Source organism: Pelodiscus sinensis, chromosome 3 (genome assembly GCF_052426305.1).
Source record: "Pelodiscus sinensis isolate ZL-2025 chromosome 3, ASM5242630v1, whole genome shotgun sequence".
In the NCBI taxonomy this organism is placed as follows: domain Eukaryota; kingdom Metazoa; phylum Chordata; order Testudines; family Trionychidae; genus Pelodiscus; species Pelodiscus sinensis.
In genome coordinates, this window is record NC_143054.1 from 167,530,312 (window position 1) to 167,554,842 (window position 24,531).

Here is a 24,531-nt window from a genome sequence, read left to right on the forward strand (position 1 = left end):
CACCACATCAGCTGCTTTACTGCATAATGTACCCCTCGCAGATATATGTAGAGTAGCGACATGGTCTTCCCATCACACTTTTGCACAACATTATGCTCTATGGCAGACACCCATACCTACCACCACTTTAGACGATCAGGTCCTTGCCTCTTCTCACAACTGACTCAACAACTACCATCGCGAATGGCTGGTACTGCTAGTTAGTCACCTGAGTGAAGCACCCACAGGGACACCACTTGAAGGAGAAGTAGTAGTTACTCACCCTGTGCAGTAACAATGGTTCTTTGAGATGTGGGTATCCCTATTGGTGTGCCACTATCCTCCCTTCCTCCCCTCTACTTGGAAGTCAGTTAAATGATTTCCAGTAGAAAAGGAACAGAGGGACACTTAGGGTACGTCTAAACTACATGCCTCTGTCGGCAGAGGCATGTAGATTTGTTTTTTTTTGCAAAGGCAAATGAAGCTGCGATTTAAATGATCGCGGCTTCATTTACATTTACATGGCTGCCACGCTGAGCCGACAAACAGCTGATCAGCTGTTTGTCCGCTCAGCGCGCTAGTCTGGACGCTCCCCTGCCGACATCAAAGCCCTTTGTCGGCAGCCCCGGTAAACCTCATCCCACGAGGAATAACGGGGCTGCCGACAGCTGTTTGTTGGCTCAGCGCGGCAGCCATGTAAATGTAAATGAAGCCGCGATCATTTAAATCGCGGCTTCATTTGCCTTTGCCTATGTGTCTAATCTACATGCCTCTGCCGACAGAGGCATGTAGTCTAGACACAGCCTTATGCTGCATGTGCAGCCAACAGATGAAAACAGTGTGAGGAGATGGCTACACATGCGCAATATGGGAAGGCACTGCTAGGCAAAAATCTTTGATCGCTGGCGTGAGGGTGCATTGGGATCTGAGTGGAGCACCCACAGGAGGACACCTCTCGAAGAACCATCATTACTGCACAGGATGACTATCTTCTTTGCAGTGCTCTTGCATCTTTGTCTCAGACGTCTTTTACTAGCCACTGTTGGTTACTTTGCAGAGATTACTCCAAATCATTTGACTGAAAGTTTTTATGGTAGATCTCTGGATAGATGGGATAAAAGGCAGTAACTTGTCTAATAGTTCTCTGAGGTGTTACCTTACTGGTACCTTACAAAGCTGCTGAGAAAGTTATAAACTGTGATCTGACTCCTGTTAGTCATTAAAAAGGAGAGGGGCAGGTTTATTTGACAATTGTTGGTCAAAATTGCAGGGAAGTTTCATGCCAGCTTCCTTAAATGTGTGAGAGCAGTTGCCAATTGCAACTAAAACAAAGTTCACTCTCAAAATTTGCCCCCTTCCCGGAGTTTCCTGAAGTTTTATTAACAACCTAGGTGACCTGTTTTATACAGAAGATTGGACTAGATGATCTGGTGGTCCTTTCTGGCTTTAAATTCTAAGCTAATAATACGGTAAGAGTTCTTAAATAAGCCTTTCCCAGGCTTGGCTCTAGTATTCTTAGATTTCCCTCCCTCCCGCCCCACAAACATACTTTAAGCTCACTTTCATCTTGCTTATTTCTGGGTGGGATAAGAAGCCACCTGCCTCTGTGCTTCAGTAGAAAAATCACAGTCTTCACTACAGTGTGGTTGATTTTAACAGATCCTAACAGTGGAAAAGGTCAATATCCAATTATTTAAGGGATATTAAGAAACTTGATTATAGTTTATATTAAGAGCAATGTTTTTAAATACCTGTCTCTTTCCACTAATTTTAAAACCAAATACATGTACATTCCTTTTTGTCATGTTTGTGGTTTTTGCATAATCTGTATATTAACTGTTTGGTAATAGGGGTTTGGTAGGTATTAGAATGGCTTGCAACAACAGCTAGCTTCCTTTAGCTCTGCTCAGTCACATGAAATCATAGATACTGTTAATGGTCTTTTAGTAGTATGCTGTACATGCAGGAACACACTTTTTTCCATCAAACCAGCATCTTCAGTGAAATCTTCATCAACTATGTATAATGTGAGGTTAGCGCAATATTTTTTTCTTTTTTAAAATAAAAAATTTGGATCAAGTTAGGTCATAAAAATAAGTGATACTTTCAGTTTGTTTGAGTGGATATTTGTCTCTATCTTAATGTTTGGGAAAACTTGCCTGATTGGCCATTTTCCATTAGGAAATGTTTAGAACTGGAATGAGATGGGATTAGTGAAGAAGCAGAAGTCCTATGGGGAACAATGTATGACACCTGCCAAGAGCATTCTTGACTCAAGATAGTGAGCAATCAGTTTCTCACTTTTGCAGTGACTTAGCTCCTCTCCTCTTTTATTCTCTCTCTTCTCACTAGAAGTTTTTCGTTGGAATCTTGACAGGGCTGCTAAAGTATTTTAAAACCTCCTTTTAGTTTAACATTTCCAACTTTTTTTTTTTTTTTTTTTAATAATAAAGCATTGGAACAGAAAGTTTCCAAGAGTGTATTTAAACTAGTGATGAGGAGGAGAGAACTTGCCAGCAAGACAGTTACCTTATTTATTGTTTCATTTCCTGTCTTCTACTTTTCCTGTCAGATACCATGATTGCTGAGACCTGGTATAATAATGTCCTGCAATGCTTTTGGCACTCCAAAATACATTTTATTTTGTTGCAGTGCTGTGTGAAATCACTTCTTAGGGATTTAGGTGATGAAGTGAAGAAATATATTTTTTAAATGTAATACCCTTTCCTAATTTTCCATGCACGCTTAAAAAGCATTGAAGCTATTTCCCTCACTGTTCTTAATACATATTTTTTTTATAATCTCATTTCACATCCGAAGTTCCCACAGAAAATATTGCTCATGTTTTGCATGTGGAAGCTTGAGTTTGGAAATGGAATCCAAACTTTAGAATCCTAATCTTCCAGTTCTGACTCCAGATGTCAGTAGGCCAAGATAATCGCTTTTTTATACTGGCAGTCCGATGACTAAATGTAATTTAGAGTTTCAAATGCTGAAGAAAATTAAAGGCATTTTCCATATTTTTTTTATAGTTGTCACTATTAATCATCCTATTAAGTTTAAATAATGATTTGTTAAATCATTTGCTAAATGATTTTATTTTTCATAAAATGCCAAATGAGGTGAGGGTATTTTCAAAATAATTGATGTTCTTATGTTTAAGAGGCAATTTTTCTGCTCTCTAATCTCATTCATAAAAATTACCAGAAGTTAGAACAACACAGAGTTAGGCTTTTTGTCACATTTGATGTAGATAGTGGTTCCCAGAGGATATAAGGGAAAATAAATATCAAGCTACCTAGGATGGTTTCATAAAGGATTAAATGGCTAAACAAAATTTTAAAATATATATATCATATATATCACGGATAGATGTGTTAAGTGAGAGAGGTCTATTTTTTAAATTAAAAACACAGGCTATTAAGTAATAGGAAGGACATGAGTTTTATTCTCCACACACCTGGCAATTTCAGTACCATTTCTAGTAAATTTCTGTAATTCCAAGCCAACTTCAAACATGTCTCCATAAAGTGTACAAAACTAATAACGGGGTTGGGTTCCTGCACAGGTCCCTGTCATAGTAGAATTGGTAGATTGAGTTGCATGTGGGGAGTTTGTCTTGTGGGTGAGAGAGAACCCACTTTTTTGGGACAGAGGAAGGCCAGATATCAGAGGATCTTCCTTTGCTCTGATTCTCCTCTCTTCACTCCCACACACCACAGTGGAGGCTGCTTCTACTGTTAGGTTCAGTGGCAGCTGCTCTAGCGCAGCTATTCTGTTACCTGGGGGATGATTCCTCCTTCTGTGCAGTAGAAACTAGAGCACAATCTATTTGGCCCCTTTGTACACTTTTGAAATGCTAAGGTAGCCCAGGGAATGAATGTACATTTTGTGTACTTCTTATAATCTATCTTTAGATAATATCTGTGCTAATTTTGTATTTTTTATACAGAGACAATACCGGAGGGGTTTTCTTTCTTTCGCACGAAGGATAGCTTTCCATAAAAGTGCTTTGGAAAGGACGTGTGAAGTGAAGGGAAACATATGGGTGGTTATGTCTTTGAGTGTTAAAGGGATATGACCAATTTGAAATCTAGTCTGTTTTTCAAAAATGAGAGTTAAAGTAGTTTAACATTCTACATTTGTTTGGGAGTTTGAATGCCAAGAGTAGTCATATTTTCCTGTCTCTTTTAAAAATGTTTCATGTTCTCCTCGTAGTTGGTCTGTGTAAAGATTCTCACAAACTAGGAATGAACTGACTTTGGGCAGCGATGGAACTGATTATGCATAAAATACTAGCAAACGCACAAAATTAACGGATGCATAAATGAGTGTTTTGTATATTTGATTGTATAGAAAAATATTTTCCCTCGTTTTTCATATATAGTAAACTCTTTCAGTGCTGCATTAATGTGCAGAAAAGGTTCCTTTTTGACTGACCAGAGAGATGCATGTTCATGGGGGGCGGGGCCGAAGTTATATGCAGTCTTATGGTATTAATTAGTATATGACTCATCATACTTACTTATCCAAATAACTGATTGTTATAGAAAATGGGGCATGGATGCGTGCATGTGCAAAACCCCCAAAAAACCTCTTGAATACTTTTTTTTTTTTAATTTTGTGGGAAGTGTAAACCACTAAGACATTTTGTTGTCAGTCAGTCTCTTCTTGGTTACTGTTACCCAAAACAAGTGCTTTGTAGTTTATTTAAACCTAGAAAAAATACACAGTTGTCTCAGTTAAACAAGGATATTTTTAATGCATGGTGTGAAACTTACAGAACTCATTCTTTAGTGTTCTGTGGCTTATTTGATTTTCTTATCGAAGATCATAGAAGAGAAGAAAAGAGAACAGTCTGTACCTATGAATTTGTTTTGCCTACATCTAAGCAAGCAAAAGCGGAACACATCAACTACACTGTTATTATTTTGCATCTTAAATTGTTTAATAAGTTAACTCTCGCAGAATTGTATTTCACAGTTGTATTTATTTCATATACCAGATGTCCACTGAATTATAGCTATTTAGCAGTTACAAATGGAAAAGACCTATTAGGCTATCTTGTCCATTTCTGCTTAGTTGCTTAATGAGTTCTGCTTGGTACTAAGTTTCGTGTGTCTAGACTGCAGGGTTTAAAAAAAAAAAAAAAAAAGTGGCCTGCATCTAGACTGCTGCCTCATTCTTTTGAAAGTAAATCAAAAGAACTTGGCCGTTTTTTCAACTGTGGAAAACCTTGTTTTACGAGGAATAACGCCTTTTTTCAAAACTACTCTTTAGAAAAAAGGCGCTATGTAATGTAAACTGTGCTTTTTCGAAAGAGAGCATCCAGACAGTGTGGGTGCTCTTTTTTTTTTTTTTTTTTTTTAAGTACTGGTTGTAGATGCTCTTTTTCGAAAATGCCTCTTTCGAAAGTATCTTTCAAAAAAGCCTCTTTCAAAAGAGGCTTGCAGTCTAGACATAGCCTCAGTATCTAGGAAACTATCCCAGTTTTTTCAGGCTGAATTTAGCATAGGTATTTTTCAGGGCCAGTTAGATGAGTATCTGAATACCATTCCTCTGTAAGTAGAAACCCAGCTTTGAGTAAACTCCTGTCTGTTCAAAAATTTAATAGTGGATTTGTGAAAATCAAGGCAGAAAGAGGGCTGTGCACATATTATATATCTGATGCTTGACTATAACTGCAAACCAGTTACAGATGTTCCTTTCTTAGGTCTACAACCCGTTTTCCATGTACTATTCCTTTTAAAGTAAATGAGCCAAAAACGCAAAGGGATTCATTCAGCATAGTGGATAGTAATGAAGAAATAATTGCAAATGCTCCAAAAAGCAAACACTCTGAACCAATTGAAAAATGTGTTTGAAAACCTATGAGGGGAAAAAAATCCTTTTTTTGCTTTCTGTTTTCTCAGATCAAAGTTATCATCTGATGCAGAGAAAGAATCTATAATGATGTTTGGAAGAAATCTTCGGCAGTTGCTTCTGATGAGTCCTGTGAGAGGACGTACTTTGTTGGGAGTTGATCCTGGGTACAAACATGGCTGCAAACTGGCAATCATTTCACCAACCAGTATGTTTAATTCAAAATTTTCCATCAGTTTTTAAAACACTGTTTAACTTTAGACATTTACTGAATTACAGTAAAAGCTAGTTGTACAATATACATATGGAGTATATCTATTTTCTGTTATAATTTAGTCATTCATATTTTCATTTTTCTTACCCTGCAAATTCCGTTAGTAGTGTGGGATTAATGTTATGGATCTGAATCTCCACTCCCCTTTCCTATCTCTTTCACCTCTGCAAAGTAGGAATAAACATTTTTGCACTCTTATCACACAGTTGTAAATAATTAAAACAAGGCAATTAGTAATCAGACCTTCTATGTGTAATAGCTTAAAATGGAATCTGCATTTGAGTACTTGCTTCATTTTTTTTCACAAATAACCCTTTTTCACAGTTGAAAATTGACTACTTTGCTTGTTTTTCTTTAATATTGCACATTTTAAAGTAAACTGCTGCTTGTGGAAGTTGCAGGACCCAGCAGCCCTGGAGATCAGGAGTTCTTTGGTGAACAGGTCCAGCCTTTAGTCAGGTGCAAGGCAGATCTCCCTTAATTTGGTGTGGACATTTACGCTTGTAAGGATATGAAAAAATTTGTCATTTTCTCCTCCCATTCTACACCTGCCTTCTCTGCTGAGAATTAACAGTAAGAGTGATCATGTGTGATAGCATGTGTGTTGTCACATGCACCCCAGTAATTAGTTAATAATTGTTCCAAGTGTTTTTCTTATGTTTGCTAACTACCTAGTCAGTTCCTAATGATTCTGGCAGTGTTTACAAGTTTCACTATTGTTTGGACCAGAGTATCTATAATAATTTTTGTTTGATTCATGTGAAGACATTGGTCTAAAACACCTAAGTTTCACTTTCAAAAGTCACTGAGGAACCTAAAGCCATGTCTATACATATAGAACTGCAATTCATCTGTAAAGGTACTCTTTGCTGATGGGAGAAAGCTCTTCTTTGGCATAAAAAAGCCACCTCTATGAGAAGTATAACTATGCCACTGGGAGAAATTCTTTTGCTGACATTGTGCTGTCAACATGAGCACTTAGGCCAGATCTACACTAGACCTGGAAGGTCGGCTCAAGGTATGCAATTCCTGCTACATATTCTACGTAGCTGGAGTTGGCTTACCTTAAACCAAGCTTGGTGCCATTCCCACTACTGGAGCTGACAGGAGCAAACACTCCCATCGGCTTCCCTTACTCCTTGCGGCTGCAAGGAGTATAAGCACCAGTTGGAGCTGCCCACGCCATTTGATTTATGGGTCTATACTAGACCCGCTAAATCAAATGCCAGAACAGCGATCTCCTGTGTGGCAATTGAAGACATGCTCTTGTGCTGGTCTAACTTACGTCACTCATGGGAATGGACTATGCACAACCATAAGTTTTGCCGCCATAAGTTGTAGTATGGACCTAGCCTAAAACTTAGAGCAAGTCAATGGGATTTAGGGTTGTAAGTGACTTATTCTTAATAAAATGTTACCCATTGCCCTTTTCTCTTGTAATGTTTGTATTTCTCTGAAGGACAGAAAAACATTCCTATAGAAAATCTACCTTTTTGTGAATTTATTTAGTCATCTTTTCCATATCCCTTTGACACTGGTTATGTATTCAATGGTTGAAATATATTGAAAATGGCAAGCAATTCAGCGACTTTTCTATCTTTGACCATAGCAAATCCATATCTCTTCTCAGTGTGTCCAACTGACACTTTAGAATATTTGTCTTAAAAAACAAAAGCCCACAACCTTGAAAGAAGCAAACAAAACTCCAGCCTTCTTCTTTGAGGATTGTCACTGTGGGCGCTCTACATAAGATGTATCGGCGCTTTACACTTATAGTTGGAAACTTGTAGCAATAGTACTCTGCTGGTTGCACATGTATGGTACCCACTTTATGCTGGTGTGAGCGATGAACCACCCCTCAGTTCTTTATCTACTTCCTTCTGCTTTGGTCAGAACACAGTACCACTGAGACTTCTACTTCCTGACTAACCTTTAGGTAAGTTCACTGTTTTTCTACCCCGTTTTTTCCCCTTCCATTTTTCCTTAGTTATCTTCTTTAAATTTTTTTTTTACTTGAATCCATTGCCCCTCAGAGTGACTCCATTTGGAGCCAACCACAAACAACATGCCAGACTCCCCGGGATTCAAATGCTACCTTACTTGCAGACTGTCAATCCCAATTTCTGATGGACATGCACAGTGCATCTGTTGCTTGGGAGAGACACATGTACCACAAAATTGTATATGCTGCGAGAAACTCTGCCAGATCTCTCAAAGCCAAAAACCTACAACTCAGACTTCGCAGATCATCCTCCAATCGTGAGACTAGGTCTATGTCGTGTCACACATCTCCCGCAGTGACTTCTGACCAGGGATCATACCTACCTGTCCTAAAGGCTCCTTTGGCTTAACAGCCTACCAAACATGGGTGTCAGGCGTTGTCTCAGAGAGAACAACCTAAAAAAAAAAGGCTTTCCCCAGGAAAAAAATCAGCCCCAGTACTGGCACACTGATTACCTCGGCCTCAGAGGCACTGGAAACATCTGTTACTCAGATGTCCTGAGTGGTAAAGGGGACAGGGTTGCTAGACCCTAGCTCCACTGTGCGAGCCAGGAAACTGCCAGCTCATGGCACTAGACTCTTCTAAAGCAGCATCCCCAAGTATCTTTGGTATTGGTGGTGCAAACCTATGTGCATGCCCCAGTTCTGATCTTCACGGTTATCACGACTGCTAACCACAGACACTGCGTTAACATTAACATTGATATCTGGAACATCACTTTTGGAACTGATGACGCCCTCAGTCCACCTAGGACCCAGTCTGGTAACACCACCAGTCAGTTCTGCTCCACTGTTCTCCACAGGTGACAAAGGAGGAAGAGATGACAATTCACACTTGACCTCACTCCTCCCCTAAACAGCTTCATCAACAAATTTGTATCAGCTCAACCTTAGCAATCGTTCCCATGGATTCCTCCACTGATACTGATGCTGCCTACTTGGTCATATTGGGATCCCTGGGCACATGATAGAGCTCAAACCCAGGTTCTATACAAGACCACAACTCCTCCCACTATCTAACCTCTTTCACATCTTCACCACCACAGTTGTAATCACAGGAAGACCTACATGAACTGAAGGATGTCCCTGAAGGAGATGTCATACTGGCTTCTCACATATCTTTCTCCTTGGATAAGGCCACAGTGCCCCTGCCACCCTTTACTTTGATGCCTTTAAGTTATTTCAAGATCTCTTCAAATGTGGACTTTCGACATTTCCTTAGTTGAGCATAAGCTGACTGAGATACTCCACATATCTCCATTGATCAAGATTGCTTTAACCAGTACATGAAGTAATCATGGACCCAGCAAAGGTACTATGACAGATCCCTGCCACGATTGCACCTTCCTCAAGATGGGTGGATAGAAAATATTATGTACAAGCTAAGAAGGAAGAGTTTCTCCTCACCCATCCAACTCCAAAGTCTTTAGGCATGGAGGCAGGACATCACAGGGGCCAACAGACACAATTTAAATCCATGCCATATAATAGTATTTGGAAATGACTGGACATTTTGGGACAAAAGTCCTATTAATCAGCTTCACTCCAATTGTTCATTGTGAAGTAACGCTACCTGTTGTTCAGCTGACACAAGTTCAGGGTGGGTCTCCAACCCCCGCTTTTCTTTGATGATACACCTACAATCTGTTTGAATGAAGACTTTTATTGAATAATTGCCAGATGACGTGCATGAACAATACAAGGCAAACATTGCAGAGGTCTGGCTTATAGCAAAGAGAGCATTGCAGGCATCCCTTGAATCTCCAGATATAGCTGCACAATCCTTTGCCACGGATGTTGTATTGCTCTGCACCTTCTGGCTCCATCTCTCCGGCTTCCTTAAAGAGATATGAAACACGGTTGAGGACCTCTCTTTTGAGGGACAGAAATTGTTTGCATAAATTGTTTCCACCCATGCCTCTTGCATACACTTAAGGTCAACCCTAAAAATACTGGACGTATATGTTCTACAAGCAAAATAAAAACAAGGCCGCTTCTACAGGCTATGTTTCAGCCTGGCACCATATTCACACACCCAGTGCTTCTGTGACCAACCTCATAGACAAAGACAACCTGACGGTGACAGACTCCAGACCAGACATCCTCATCCCAGTCATCAGCCTCATGACTGTCATTTTGAAACATTGTTTATGGATTCAACACCTCTCCCATAGTCCTAATGCCACTTCTGGTGAAATATCCTCACAGACAGATGGGTCCTAGAAATAGTCCACAAAGGATATCCTATCCCTTTTAATTCTACCCCACTTACCCATCCCTACTCTTCATACGTCTTCAGAGACTCTTCCCACATGACCTTCTTACAACAGGAGATAGCTCACCTATTAATAGTAGGTGCAATAGAGGAATACCAGTTCAACATAGGGAAATGGAGTTCTATTCCTGCTACTTTCTCACACTAAAGAAAAGCAGGATTTGGAGACAATACTGGGCCTGTGCCAGCTCAACAAATTTCTATGATATCAACACTTCAAAATGGTGACATTGCTACTATAATTCCAGTTTTACTACCATTGGTTTCCAGATAAATTACCACAAATCTCATTGTGCCACAACCCAACAGCTAGAATTTATTGGGGCTCATCTTAGCTGTATAGAGGCCAGAACAAACCTTCTACATATGATCCAGGGTCAATGGTCAACAGCAGAAATGTCATTGCACATCAACTTTCTAGAGCTTTGAGAGGTGATACCAAGCAAGCAAACACTTTTTCTCCTATTTCTTTGCCACAAAGTTGTCAAGGTCCTCACAGACAACGTAGCATGTATGTTCTAAATAAATCTTGAGGGCAGAGCATGGTCTACCCACTGTGCACAGAAGCCAGACTCCTCTGGTAAAAGTGCATAGCCAACCACATAGACATTTCAACAATATACTTACCTGGATAGCAAAATATTGTTGTGGTCTGCCTCTGCAGACAATCATACCAAAACCACAAATGGAAACTTGACTCCCACATGCTGAATACTGCCAACTTGTAGTGTTCAACATACTGCTCTTGAGAGGGACTGGGATGTCATTTGCTGCGGGGAGGCCCTTGTCATCAAATGGGACTTACACTGTTCCTTCCTCTAATTCACCAAGTACTGGGAGAAGAAAGTGCAAGCAGATACCAGGAGGAAGAACCTCTGGTGTTGGGGAAGGCTATGGGGGAAAAGGCTCAGGAATTCGTAGCTGCCATGCAGCTGTAACCAAAAACATTATAGATAGCTGTTATTACAGGGTTCCTGGGCTGGAACCTGTAGTAGAGGGTGGGCCCAGGTTCCCCTCCTCCCCCAGCTCCCCATTTCAGTACTGGAAAGAGACTGGTTTTGGTACAAGCGTTTGTCTTACCCTGTACCACTGGGTGGGGCTGCAAAGACTATGAAGTTTGGTTTCTCCTCTTTTCTCCATACTGGCCAATGATGAGATTAGCTTGACAAACAGGAAGTTGGTGTCTAAATAGAGGGCTGCTATGAGCCTTTGAGGCAGGTAATCCATCTGAAAGTGCAGGACCCACCAAGGTTAAGGAGGAGCTCTGTCACGGTATCTAATTATGCAACTGACAATGTTCTGGCTTCTCATACAATTTTCACAAACTCAACCAGAGCCGTTTCCATATCATGGGCCTTTCTTAACAATGTTCCCATTACAGACATTTCCAGGCTCCCAGCACTCGGTGCCTTCCAGGGAGCTGTCTGCAGTCCTGTGCTGCTGTCTCTATATCAGAGGCAGCAGCTGGCTCCTTAAGAGCAGTGCTGGCAGGTGGGAACCAGTATGTGCTGGCTTTTAAGCTGGCTCCCAACATACACTGGCTCCTGGGGAGCTGACTGCTGCAGTTACAGGTTCCCAGATTATGGCAGTAAAGCCACAATTAAACAGTTTTTCTGATCACAAAATAAAGTGTATTTGCTAAATACAAGCAGTGATGTTGGTTGGTGCTGGTGGACATATGGATAGGATTGCCAGGTGTCTGGTTTTTGCCTGGACAGTCTGTTATTTCTGCTTCTGTCCGGTAAAAACCCCCAGAAAATACCAGACATGTAAAATGTCTGGTATTTTCTGTTTTTCTTGGCTGACTGGCTGGCAGGGACATTGTTTCCCTGCCACATCTGCGTGGGTGGGGGGAAAGCAAGGAGCCCAAGGATTCTTAAAGGTGCAGCAACCTTTTTTTTTCCTGCCATGTTCGGGATTTTTGGTGAAAGCATCTGGCAAGCCTACATGTGGATATGTTTACTAGGAGCTATGCAAAGTCTATCTGCTCATTTTATGCTGGCAGTGAACCAAGTTATACATAGTGTACAAGAAAATGGTGAATAATTATTGAAATGTTTTTCTTGTGGATCAGAACTTGACCTAGGTAATTCAGCAGAATATACAGTTTAGATTTTTCTTTTTCCTACTGAATAGCTTTGCCTTTTCTCGTTCAAGGTCAGATACTCCATACCGATATTGTCTACTTGCATTCTGGGCAAGGATTCCGTGAAGCTGAGAAGATAAGGAGATTACTTCTTCATTACAAGTATGATGATGAAGCTGTCATTAAAATATAAATGTGATAAATATCTGCATTATATATGAATTGGATATGCCATAGGATGCCTTGTGACTTCAGTGGAATTTCTGTTTTCATGGCTGAGCGCTGAAGGTTGCCCAGTTTATATTAATGTTTGAAACTCATGTATATATTTGATGCTTATGAAATCAAGCAGTGAATATAATTTGTTTATAAATTAAATCCTGTGGAAATATACTTGCAAAGGTGTGCTGATGGATCTCATTCCTAATGTGCAGCACCCATGCTAGTCTAAATAGCTATTGCCACTTATATTAAACTCGGGATAGTTTTGCGAAGTGGGATGTTGTTCAGTAGGGATTAGAATGAAGATGTTAAACATCATGCTTACCTGTTGATAGTATGGGATTATTTGTAGTTCTGGTCCTTACTTTGGAGTACATTATATCCAGTGCTATTGAGTTTTTTTGTTTTTTAATGTTAGCTTCTGTTTAATTGAGTAGAAGCCATTTTGCACGGGGAAGGATTTTCCTGCTTGTCTAGTACAATGATTTTAACACGAAGGCACTCCAGGAGAGTCATGTACTACTGCTCTTGAATTTCCTGTAGTTAGTTGTGTAACAGATATGTAAAAATTATCATTCTCACCACTTGTAACATCACAAGGCATTGAAACCTTCAGATAGCCGCCCCCACCCGCCCTGCAAACCAAGTTGTACTGCTGTAGCCACTTAAGTTGCTTTGCTGTTGTACCTGCAACTAAGGGGATGGAATTCTCCATTGCAGGGTACTAGCTATTTTGTAACTACTGAAGCAAGACACATTTTTGTAATATGCCACAGTGTGTGTATCGTGCAGCTTAACTCTTGGCAGATCAGCCTGGGTTTGTGCGAGGGTGCTGATCTCAGAAGCCTGTAGATACTTTCCTGAGTATGGAAGTACAGCCTCTACCTATTATATAAAATTAGTTATACAATCATAACTCTGTAGGAAAACTGAATGTTTGTCCTTTATCTCCTTTAAAGCTGCAGCACTGTTGTGATTGGAAATGGGACTGCCTGCAGGGAGACTGAGGCTTACTTTGCTGACTTAATTATGAAAAAGTACTTTGCACCACTGGATGTTGTATATTGGTAAGATGGCTTCCTTTGCTTGACGTTTTGTTTTTGTCGTCAGCACGTTTTAATTTCATTGGGTGCTTTTAAATGTATTTTTAAGTTAGTTCTTCTCTCCATCTTTTGTCCTTATTGCATTGGGTGTGGCCCACCCTTCTGGCTGTAGAGAAGTTGACTTCGTTCCCTTTGGGGGTATGTAAGTATCCAGTCATGGGTTGGCTGGCGAAGTTCACTACAGCATCATTCAGTGTACTCCCTCTCCTTGGGGATAAATGTGCTGCCTCCATAGCAGGCACCAACTCTTGCCAGTCCAAAGAATTCAGCTTGCAGCTGAGGGCCTACTTTCCATATACTGTGTGTTTTACTACTGTAGGTTGCTGATTGCTTGGCTAGGCCATTGGAATGCAAATTTAAATACTAACTATCATTTCTCTTAAAAAAACAAAAACTGGTCTGGTAGCACTTTATAGACTAACAAAACATGTAGAAACATGTAGCACTTTATAGACTAACAAAACATGAGCTTTGGTGGGCATAGCCCACTTCTTCAGATGAGCTGAGTTTTGAGTTTAGGATGTGCAGACTGAAACCTTGCTTGTCCTTTGGGTATTAGGTTGCCTGAAAAAATCCTTTGTTAATGCACAGCAATGATGGAGTCACTTAGCCCAAAACAAAATTTTTGACCATTAAATTTCAGACCAATGGAATGGTTTGAAAAACATCTATTTAGATTTTGTTGTGAATGGTAAGCCTGTCTTCTGCCTGGCTTTCTCTCGACAGAGGATAGAGACACTTGGTTTTCCTACAGGAAATATAGGAAGGAGGCCACTTAGTCCTCTATCCCAGTGTTTCTCAACCTTTTTTTTTTATAATGTACCCCTTAAAAAAATTATAAGTGCCCCCAGTACCTACAGTTTTGAGACACAACATTTTTTTCTACCATTGCAACACATTTGTTTAAACAACTTAATCGTAGCCAGGTGGACGATGAAATTTTTGGGTGTAAAAAGTACAAAAATAATAAAGCACTGTAAAACTTAAAACAAAAATTCAGTTTTCTCCAAATTTCAGTTGTGTTAATGTACCATCCAGACTCCTCTTGAGTACCCCTAAAGATACTCATACCACTGGTTGAGAGAAACTGGTCTATCCCCTATTATTTAACTTAAATCATCTCAAAGGATTATTTTAAAATCCTGGATTAAGTGTTTGCTTTGAAAATAAAAAGCACCCATTTTTGTTCCTCCCTTCTTACTGGGTGATGACTACCTGTTACTGTTAACTGACAGGAATTGGAGTAGCGTGCCATGGATGGGGGTGCTCCAGCATGTATGGAGCAGCCCCTGCCCATGATGGGGGCGGGGGGATAGTGCTTCAGCTGAGCCATGACAGGCGGGGAGGCCTTTTCAGCAAGGCTGGTAGCAGCCTCCCTGTGTATCCCTGTTTAAGATGTGAACCACTTAAACATAACATTTAATTGGTTAACTGATTAAACTAGTTTTTATGTCCCTAGCACCAAATAGCTGGAAGATAGCTAATGTGATGCCAATTTATTTAATGGGCTCTCTAGGTGACTCTGACAATTACTAGCAAGTAAGTCTAACATCTGTACAAGGCAAATGGATTGAAACTGTAGTAAAGAACAGAATTGTCAGACATAGATAAATATAATTTGTTTCAGGGAAAATAAATAAGGTTTCTGTAAAGGGAAATCATGCCTCACCGATCTACAAGAATTCTTTGAGGGGGTCAACAAGCACATGGATAAGGGGGATCCAGTGGATATAGCATACTTATATTTCCAGAAAGCCTTTGACAAAGTCCCTCACTGAAGGTTTTTAAACACAGTGAGCTGTCATAGGATAAGAAGGAGGGAAGGTCCTTTCATGGATTGGTAACTGGTTAAAAGACAGGTAACAAACGGCAGGAATAAATAGTCAGTTTTCAGAATGGAGACAGGTAACTAGTGGTGTCCCTCATGGGTCTGTACTGGGACCAGTCTTACTCAACATACTCATAAATGATCAAACCAAAGAGCCAAACTACATCAAAATTCAGAGCAAGCAGTCAACAAAGAGCCATATAAGAATGCCCATTTATGTGACTGAAAATATACAACTTAATATTATTAATTGACATGATGAGTAATAATAGCATAAATGATACAATGTACTCACAGACTTTATTTAATGAGATTTCTGCTGCTGCATCTTTTTACACATTTCTTTGAAATTTACATCATAAGTAGTCAAATCCAGCTTCACGTACGCATTCAAGCTGTCTTCTTTCAGTCTTATGGCAGGGGATTGGGAATGTGGGGGTGCAGGAGTCTGGGGCTTAGGGCCGGGAGTTTGGCTGTATAATGGGCCCAGGATGTAATGTCTGGGTGTGGGGGGGTGCAGGAGGCAGGGCAAGGTGCTGGGGGTGGGAAGTAGAGTATGTGGGAAGGGCTCTGGGCTCAAGGATTACCTGGGACTGGATTACTTTATCTACTCAGGTCTGGGCTGCTGTACCCAGGCAGCAATGGCTGGACAAGGAGCTAGACCAGGGTCACTGCAGCTGAATCGTGGCCTCTGCTCCTACACATGTTGCAGCAGGAGGTGGGGGGGGCTGCTGCTAGTCCTACCTGCAGTCATATGTGGGCCAGATCGCAGGGCTTGCTCCAGGATCGGGGCCGGGGACAGTACCCTGCCCGATTGTGGTCTTGTAGGCCCCAGCTCCTGCACACAGAGCAAGTCGCCTGCCACCTGGCCCGCCCTGGGAGCAGCCATGCAGCCACCCCCAGCTTCCTCAGAGCTCCATCTCTGGCACATGGCCAAGGCAGGTGCGCAGCCTGGCTGCAGCCCTAGCCCTGGGGAAACTGGTGGCAGCTACCTGGCTGCTCCTGGGGTAGGCAGCTTGCTCTGGGACTACATTGTGGCCTGGCTCCAGTTCCAGCAGATGGCTGGGGGAAAGCAGTGTTGTGGCCCAGGCCGTGTTAAGGACTGACTGCCCTCAACCCTACCTCTTTTGGGGATGTGGAGCCGCATCCCCCCCATCTTGCCCTGGGGCCCATGGTGACAGGTAGTCCTGCTGAGTGCAGAGGTGGAATAGGGATGTCTGGCCAGGAGGGAGGGTGCAGGAACTGGTTAGGGTCTTGATGGGATGGGGAATGTGTGTGAGTGGGATGGGGTATGGAGTCTGGGCATGAGAGGGATGGGGAAGCCATCCCATTTGGCCAGTGGGAGCAGGGGGAAAACCTCTATGCAGTGTGCATGTGCTCTCCTGTTCCCCTTGGGGCTTTCTCAACTCACCAGATCCTGCTCCCCACACACAAGAGAGAGACTGACTGACTGACTCCACAGTTCCAGGCTCTGGAGGCTGATGCCTTACTCATTAGACCATTCCCCCCTCCCCTTCAGTTTAATCATGGTCTTCAATTGAGCTCTCAGCATTGCCCTGATACCAACTTGTTCCTCACTCTTAAAAGCGCTGCTCGGGCTTTAGCCATGCAGCACCGGTTATGAAGAAGCTTTTCCTCTTGCTGTGCTGCTTAGTTGGCGAAGCCATTAGAGAGAGACTGTACCTGCTCAAAGGCACTGCCATGCAGCTCAGCAAGGAAACCAGCTCAGACATTTTGCTGCTGTTCTAGTAAATGGGGGAAGAGCGTTCAAAAGCACAGGTCAGCAGGTGCTGGGGCTGCTCTGGGCGGAGCTCTCAAGTGACTGCAGCAGGGCTCTGGCTGTCTCCGGTGGTGCCTGCGAGGAACAGACACCCCTTGAGGTTTTCAGCCTTAGTGCATGGGGCCCAGAGTCAGGCTCAGCCTGCACAGTGAGAAGAGGATCTGGGCGAAGCGGCCTGCGGGACCCAGTGCCAAGGGCTCAGACTCAGCTTCACTTCATCCACGTCAGAAGTTCTAACACATGTAAGGAGAATCATCATGACAGCCAGCACTGGCAGGTTGGACTTTCCCCATTGTGGCTGCTTCCCACCCTGGGCGGGACACCTCGGGTCCACCTTGATCCCCCTCCCCGCTGCCAGGGTGAATGGGCCACCCCAAGTCCCACCTGGACACTCCAACCCTCACTTCTCCTCATGGGATCCACGGAGATGACCCACTCCCATCTCCTGAAGTGGATGGGGGCCTGTCCTCTGCCATGCTTAACTCCCACACCAACCGAGAGAGGAAAAGGGGAATAAGGGCTGCAGTTACCGGTATTTATAGTTCAGGCACATCAACAGGTGCCGCCCCTTCCTGCCACCAACCAGTAAAAGGTGAGTTCTGGGACTCCAAATGGTTTGACATCAGTAGCTGGTTCTCATGCGGTCCAGCGCATGAGGTGGTGGGGAATGAGGAGGGGGCGGGATTACATTGGGCCAACTTGGCCTGAAATGGGGTGTGCAGGCTGGCCATGGTCTGTCTTCATCTAGCCCTCCTGAGAAAATGGGTCTGGCGCTGTGCCCCTTAGACCAGGCTCTGAGGGGCTGAGATGACCTTAGCATCAGGGTCTTGGCTTGGAAGCAATCTGAGTTGAACATAGGGGAGCCTGGCTGTGCCAAGCCTGTGAGAGTCAGACAGCCATCTGGGACCAATAGGCGTTTGCTCCAATTTACCAACTCCAAACTCAACGATCAACCTCTGAGAAGCTGGGAAATATGCATTTTAATCGTCATGAACTTCAGGGTTATGACAACTAAATGAGGATATGCATAAATCCCAAATATTGAAATGCACAATAATACACTGACAATTCAGAATTCTGCTTCTTTGATAAATGATATTCTCCAATGGGGTGGGATATGGCTTTCCTTAGATTTATTTCCTACTCATCGGGTGAAACTGGCGTAATACAGTTTCAGACCATGAGAGTTAGACAATAAGGAAATATGTGAGTAATTCTTCATACTAAAATGTATATATAGCTAAATGACTAACTTCTGTGCCCAGCTGCTATGTGCAGTCCTGTAATGACCAGTTACACATCCATCTGGTTACTTGCATGTACAATAACTGCAGCTGGGCGTGCATTTTTCTTACACACTTTGAAATTCTTGTCTTCTATTTTTAAAGCCATACATAATAATTTAATCCTGGGGGAATTTTGCAGTTGTTGCATTTGAAGCATAGTAAAATTGTAGAATTCACCAAGGACTGTTAATTTCGGAATTGTGTGTAGCGAGAACTTGGGTGAAATCCTAATCCCATTGAAGTCAATGGGAATTTTGTCATTGACTTCAGTGAGGACAGGATTTCATCCTTCGTTTTTATATTGGTGATACAAGAATGAAATATCTTGTCACTTCTACTAAATCTTGATATAATTTGGGTATTTTGGTTTATTTTTAAACATATCTTGAAGGAGACCAGTCAATCTTGTCTTCCATAGCTATGACCACTCTGATCAACTATTTATAAACATTAATGGTACCAATATGTGTAATAAAATATGAGCTATTAAAATACCAGGCCTTCAGCAATAACAGTTATATATTGCACATAGTTTTACTGAAATACTCAAGTTTTGAAAAGCAAGTTTTTTATTCAAAATGAAATCCCTGAGATTCCAGTTGGAAATGAAGCAGATGAAATTTTCGTGTGGCTTTAAAAACTGTTTGGACATGGTTTAACAGTTTTTGATTTAAAAGAAATATTTTTCACTATTTTTATAACTAGCACACTTTCATATACCTAAGTCCAACCTAAATAACTGCAGGACCTCTTTTTTTTTTTAATGTAGTTTCTCTTGTAGAACTGTGTTTATTGACTCTAGATTAGGACTGGACAAGAGCCCAGAGACCGGCATATCTGGTCTTTAGGTTTTTTGATACAAATCAGCTTTTGTTGCCAGACCCAGTAAATATTTTTGATTATTTTATTAGTTTTATTGTGAATTCTTGCCAAAGATACAATGCGTTATACCTAAAACAGATGTTCTATTGAGATAAGTGTATATTTGCTTTAACAGAACCCAAAATAAAAATTAAACAGTGTGTTCAACATTAACATGACAGCTGATGAACTTCAGGATTTCATGGGTCTTTTTAGGTTAAATTAAATATCTTTGGGAAATGCATATGCAGAACACTGGGATTAGTTTTCTTTGGCCTGCTGTCCGTTCTGGGAATCGGTGAAGTGACAACTGTTTGACCGATATATGGGCTATGGTAGAACAGCTGTATCATGTTTTTTAAAATAAATTTAAAAAGCACAATTTTTATTTCTGCTTAAATGGATTCTTGATGAGAATACAAGCATTCCTGCAGGTGAAAATAATTATTTGTACATGTTGAAACTCTCTAGTTTGGCACTCTTGGGACCTGACCAGTGGTGAACCAGAGAATTTGCCCAACCACAGTAGGTCAATATTGTAGAGAGTGGGTCTCTTTTTATTTTTATTTTCTGAAGCTAATAAATGGAACAGTGCTTGCAATGCTGCTTAATATTGTGTGACTGTAGTGATACACCCTATATGCCTAGTCAAGGCTTATCAGCTCTCTTCAGTTAGTGTTGTTAAAAAAAAATATTGTATTGGCATAAGGAAATAAGTAGATAAAGCATAAAAACCATGCTTAATGGCATTACCACCACTTCCACTGCTTCTGACCTCTTAGAAGACATTTAGGGGTAAATTAGAGCTAAATAACAGCACAGAATACTGAGAACGAGGAGTGGTAGCTGTAAAGAAACTTTATCGGACTGTGGGAAACTTGGTCACAACCATGATAAGTAAACATTCAGCTAATTAAAAACATGTTGGATCACGGATATTGCTGGACCAGAGTGTGCCGGACTAGAAAGGTTCAACCTGCATAGTTATATTGAAGTGAACTTACAGTAAATTATTTCAACTCATGTTTAACACTAGTTTATGGCATGTGCTTTAGATTACTTGTGGGTGAAACGTCATCAGCAGATAAAGTATATGGGTTATATTCTTAGGTTTTTTGTATATTATCTCTTTGGCTCGTTGTCATTTTTATTGTTTCTGTTATCCTTGATTTTAAACACTTTGTCATTTCACCTTATCTTTGACAAAAAAAAATTCTATTATTATCTACTTGTACTGGGCTACTCAACTTTGGAAGCCCCGGGGGCCACAATGATACTGACAGCACATGCCAAGGGCTGCAAATTAAGTGTGGTTGCATATACATGCAAAAATATATGCAAATAGCTTCTTTCACGGGCATGAATTAAAAAATTAATAAAATGCAATATTTACCCGATTCCCACCCATATGACAACACTTTTAATGAGCAATGACAGTCCAGGAATTTAACTGCTAAAACACATATCAACAGAAGACCATTATATTGACTTGCTGTTATGGAGTTTGTTCCCAGTGGAGGTCATGTTCTAAGGATCTCACCTGCAGGCCACATGTTGAGCCCTGTGTAAACTCAAACCACACCATGGGCCACAAACAGTCTGCGGGCTGCATGCGGCCCACAGCCTGCGTGTTGAGTAGTCCTGTTCTAGTATTTGCATTCAAATGCTTCTACATTTTAGCAAGTTAAGCAAAATCCATAAAGTCTTGTTAAGCTCATTTATAATGCATTTTATTTCTTTGCTTTTAATATTTTAAATATCTCTCTAAAATTTTCTGCTGAGGTACAATAGGAGTTTCATAACTTTGAAGTTGGTTCTTAATGGTGAAAATTGATGAGAAAATATGTTCAATAGCAATTTAAGTTCATTTGTATTTTATAGGTGTCTGTACAAACTGCAGATTCCTCCTTTTGATTTTGTGATGTGTGTGTTTTTATGTTGCTGAATATCTGTTATACACTGTAAACTTGAACAGATGCTACTTTTAAGTTCTCTGATCCTCTACATTTCTAATGTTACACCCAACTTAATTCTCATTGCTTTTCTGCTTCATAGAACTCCAAGTTTATAGAGAGTCTAACCTTCAGATTCATATTATGATAATTAGGTTTCAAGGCAATGCAGGGGGATTAAGATGTTTGAGGTCTAGATGCAGAATACAGATTAGAACTACTTATAAAATGAGTTTGGTTAAGAGAAGCATTCAGTGATTATGCCAGGATTGGTCCTTAGTTCAACAGATATCCTCACTACTGTAACTCTAGATGTGAACTTGGGACTTGATTTACTTCAGCTCAGTTTTCTTTTTTAATGTGCCAATGAAAGAGGTACATGAAAGATAACTAACAGCAAAGCATCTTCTAAAGTAAAATGGTTGATATGAATCCCTTTTTAACACTGTCAGATGTTTCAGCTGGTTTGCATCCTTTTACAAGCTAGTGCTTGCTGCACTAAGGCAGTTTTTTCAAGTCAGTTGAGGGTATTGGAAAGGAAAGATGGGGGGAAATGCAAAATTTTACTCGTATTTCTGTCAAGCTACACTTTTTTCAAGTTATTATTTTGATGTTAGATAATATAACATTGATCACACCGTGTATGCAACTACACATAGATGCCTGTAGGAGCCAGAAAATGACCCAAAGCTGTTGTGCCACACAGGCATCATGAGGAATCTCTTTTGGGTCAGGGACTGCACACAAGTGAGAAGCAAGTGTGAGCCTACAGGGGTCCAACCTAATAGATTTTGTGTGCCTCAGCTCCATGGTGCGGCAGTGGGAGGGGAGCGTGCGGGAGGGGCAGATGGGGAGCTGGAGTGCCAGCACTGGCTCCCCAGCTCTGGAGGATTTCCCTGAGCCTTGGGGGCAAGATCCAGGCAGGTTTCCCATCCCTGATGTAAGTGTGTGAACTGAAAAACAAACTGTCTTAAATCACTTAGCTGTTTGGTTTTTTTTTTGTCAAGCCTTAACATAGACATACAAAATCCTACACAATAAATAGTATTTTGAATGGTAACGATGTGTGTATGTAGGGGGGAATTAAGAAATTAATAATTTTTAGCAGATTATATAATGTTCCCCATCCAAACTGTCTTCCAGCCTTTCTTTAAAGGGTTTCTGACTTCACATCAACAGGCAGCATTAATTTTAGCAGTAGTTTCATTGTAATCTTGTTTTAAGGAATACTCACTTTTAGCTGGGTTTATATTTGAGACCATCCTTTCACTTCTGGGTGAAAAGAGTGATTTTTTACAACTTTCCTTGCACTATATAGATGTGTCAAATAATGTTTGATTAAAATGTCAGACATAATCAGCACTAAGGTGAGGTTCTGAACGTCATGTGGAATAAACCTGCAGAGAAGAAAGGAGGTGCAGTGAGCCCAAATTGCTAGAACTCTGCAAATCCATGGATACAGTCCATTGTTTTCCATCTTTTCAGATTGCAAATTGGATTTGATTGCAAGTTTTTGATCCATGCAGGAGTCTAGAGCAGCAGTATTTAATTGGGTTGGGGAGCTGGTTGGGTTCTGAGGATCCACCCATGAGGCTGAAGCTCTGAGTCAGTGTGTCCCACATGGCGATTTAGCTCCAAGGTAGGGGAGAGAAGAGTTGGGGCTTGGGGCTTCTGCTCTGCTAGAAGCTAAGGGATCCGTGCTTTCCCCTGGGTGGCCATGGCCTTCCTGAATCAGTCTCATAGCCCTCCAGGAGACCATAGACACCTGGCTAAGAACTGCTGCTTTATAGAGTGATTGTGTAGGTGTAGATCCTTCTAAAAAGTGGTGTGTGGATGACAGCTTGAGTATAGTTCACTTATTGCAGATGTGTGCATCAGATGCATATCCAAATTTCAGTATCCACATAGGCCTCTACAAATTTAATCCCAGTGAATTGCAGAAGGCACTTTTAGACTCTGAATCTGACAATGTAAAAAAAATGAGGTTTCTCTTTCCTGGTTGTGTGTCATTTTAAAAATTTGCTGAGTAAACTAGGTGATAGTGCTGTTCACTCCTCTGAAGAAGAGCAGGCCAGTGAAAACAAAACAGCACAGACTCCAGAAAACCACCGGTTGAGCAGGCAAGCTGGGAGATGTGAGTTCTGTCTTTGATTGGAATTAATTAATTTGGCAATTTTAAAATAGAAACTTTTAAAAGGAGTGTTAACTGAAGTTGTGGAATGGGCCTTATAGCAATTGTGGCCAGTTTTGGTCTATGCGTCTGGGTCCTGTGCTTCCTGGCGGGTCTTTTGTGTGCCTCAGAGGCTCGTGGTGTCCCTGCCAGTGCCGAGGAGGCAAGGGTACCCCATTCCAAGAGCCCTGTTCACCATTGGCCAGTCAAGGGTTTGGAGGTCAGCCCCTTCAATAGTCCAAGAGTCCCTCTTTCCTTGCTGGCAGCCCACAAGCCAGTAGGATGGTTGGGAGGAACCTGGTCCCACCTACTTGCTCTGGGTTCCGGCCTAGGGCTCTATGTGGTAGCCCTGAGTGGGGCTGAGAGACCTGGCCCTTGCCCCACTGAATATCAGCTGCGCCATGGGCCACTTCCCCAACCGCTCCCTGGCGTCTTGGAACAGGCCCCTTTAGTTTGCTGACTTCAGGGCTTGACTTCCGGTCAGCCTCTTCTCTGGTCTGTCCCTTTTCTTCTTCCCTTGCCTTGCCCAAGAGAAGGTTTTTAATTGTGTGTCCATAGGCCTTAACTGGCAGCAGGTGGTCTAATTAGGCTTCACTCCAGGCTGCCTCCAGATGGGCTTCAGGTGCCTGTCTGACTTATTGGCTGAGCTGCAGCCTATCCAGGGAACATAAACCCACATACCCAACTCCCCATGTACCTGCCTTTCACTAGGCTTCTGAAACCCCCTGCTACCAGGCTGCCACACAAGGTATAAGGAAGTATGAATTTTTTTAAGAACTCTGAATCTTTTGAAAGGAGAACAAAATCTAGTTAAGAAGTTTTTAATAGAGATTGATTGCTAAAATCTCTTAA

General features: G+C 41.5%; 1 protein-coding gene and 2 non-coding genes across 6 annotated transcripts in view; 1 reads left to right on the plus strand and 2 right to left on the minus strand.

Annotated features, from left to right (window-relative positions):
- SRBD1 (S1 RNA binding domain 1) overlaps window positions 1-24,531 on the plus strand; it is a 245,431-nt gene that overhangs the window by 75,804 nt on the left and 145,096 nt on the right. For all 4 annotated transcript variants that reach the window (XM_075925416.2, XM_075925414.2, XM_075925415.2 and 1 more), the window contains 3 exons: window positions 5,892-6,049; window positions 12,549-12,639; window positions 13,659-13,766. In XM_075925416.2, coding sequence (XP_075781531.2) covers window positions 5,892-6,049; window positions 12,549-12,639; window positions 13,659-13,766 — 357 coding nt within the window. The remainder of the gene's footprint in view (window positions 1-5,891; window positions 6,050-12,548; window positions 12,640-13,658; window positions 13,767-24,531) is intronic.
- On the minus strand, window positions 17,196-17,330 carry LOC112546197 (small nucleolar RNA SNORA76). The gene has a single exon (XR_003089838.1). It is a non-coding gene; the product is annotated as a small nucleolar RNA SNORA76 (small nucleolar RNA).
- LOC112546196 (small nucleolar RNA SNORD104) lies at window positions 17,607-17,672 on the minus strand. Its single transcript, XR_003089837.1, has one exon. It is a non-coding gene; the product is annotated as a small nucleolar RNA SNORD104 (small nucleolar RNA).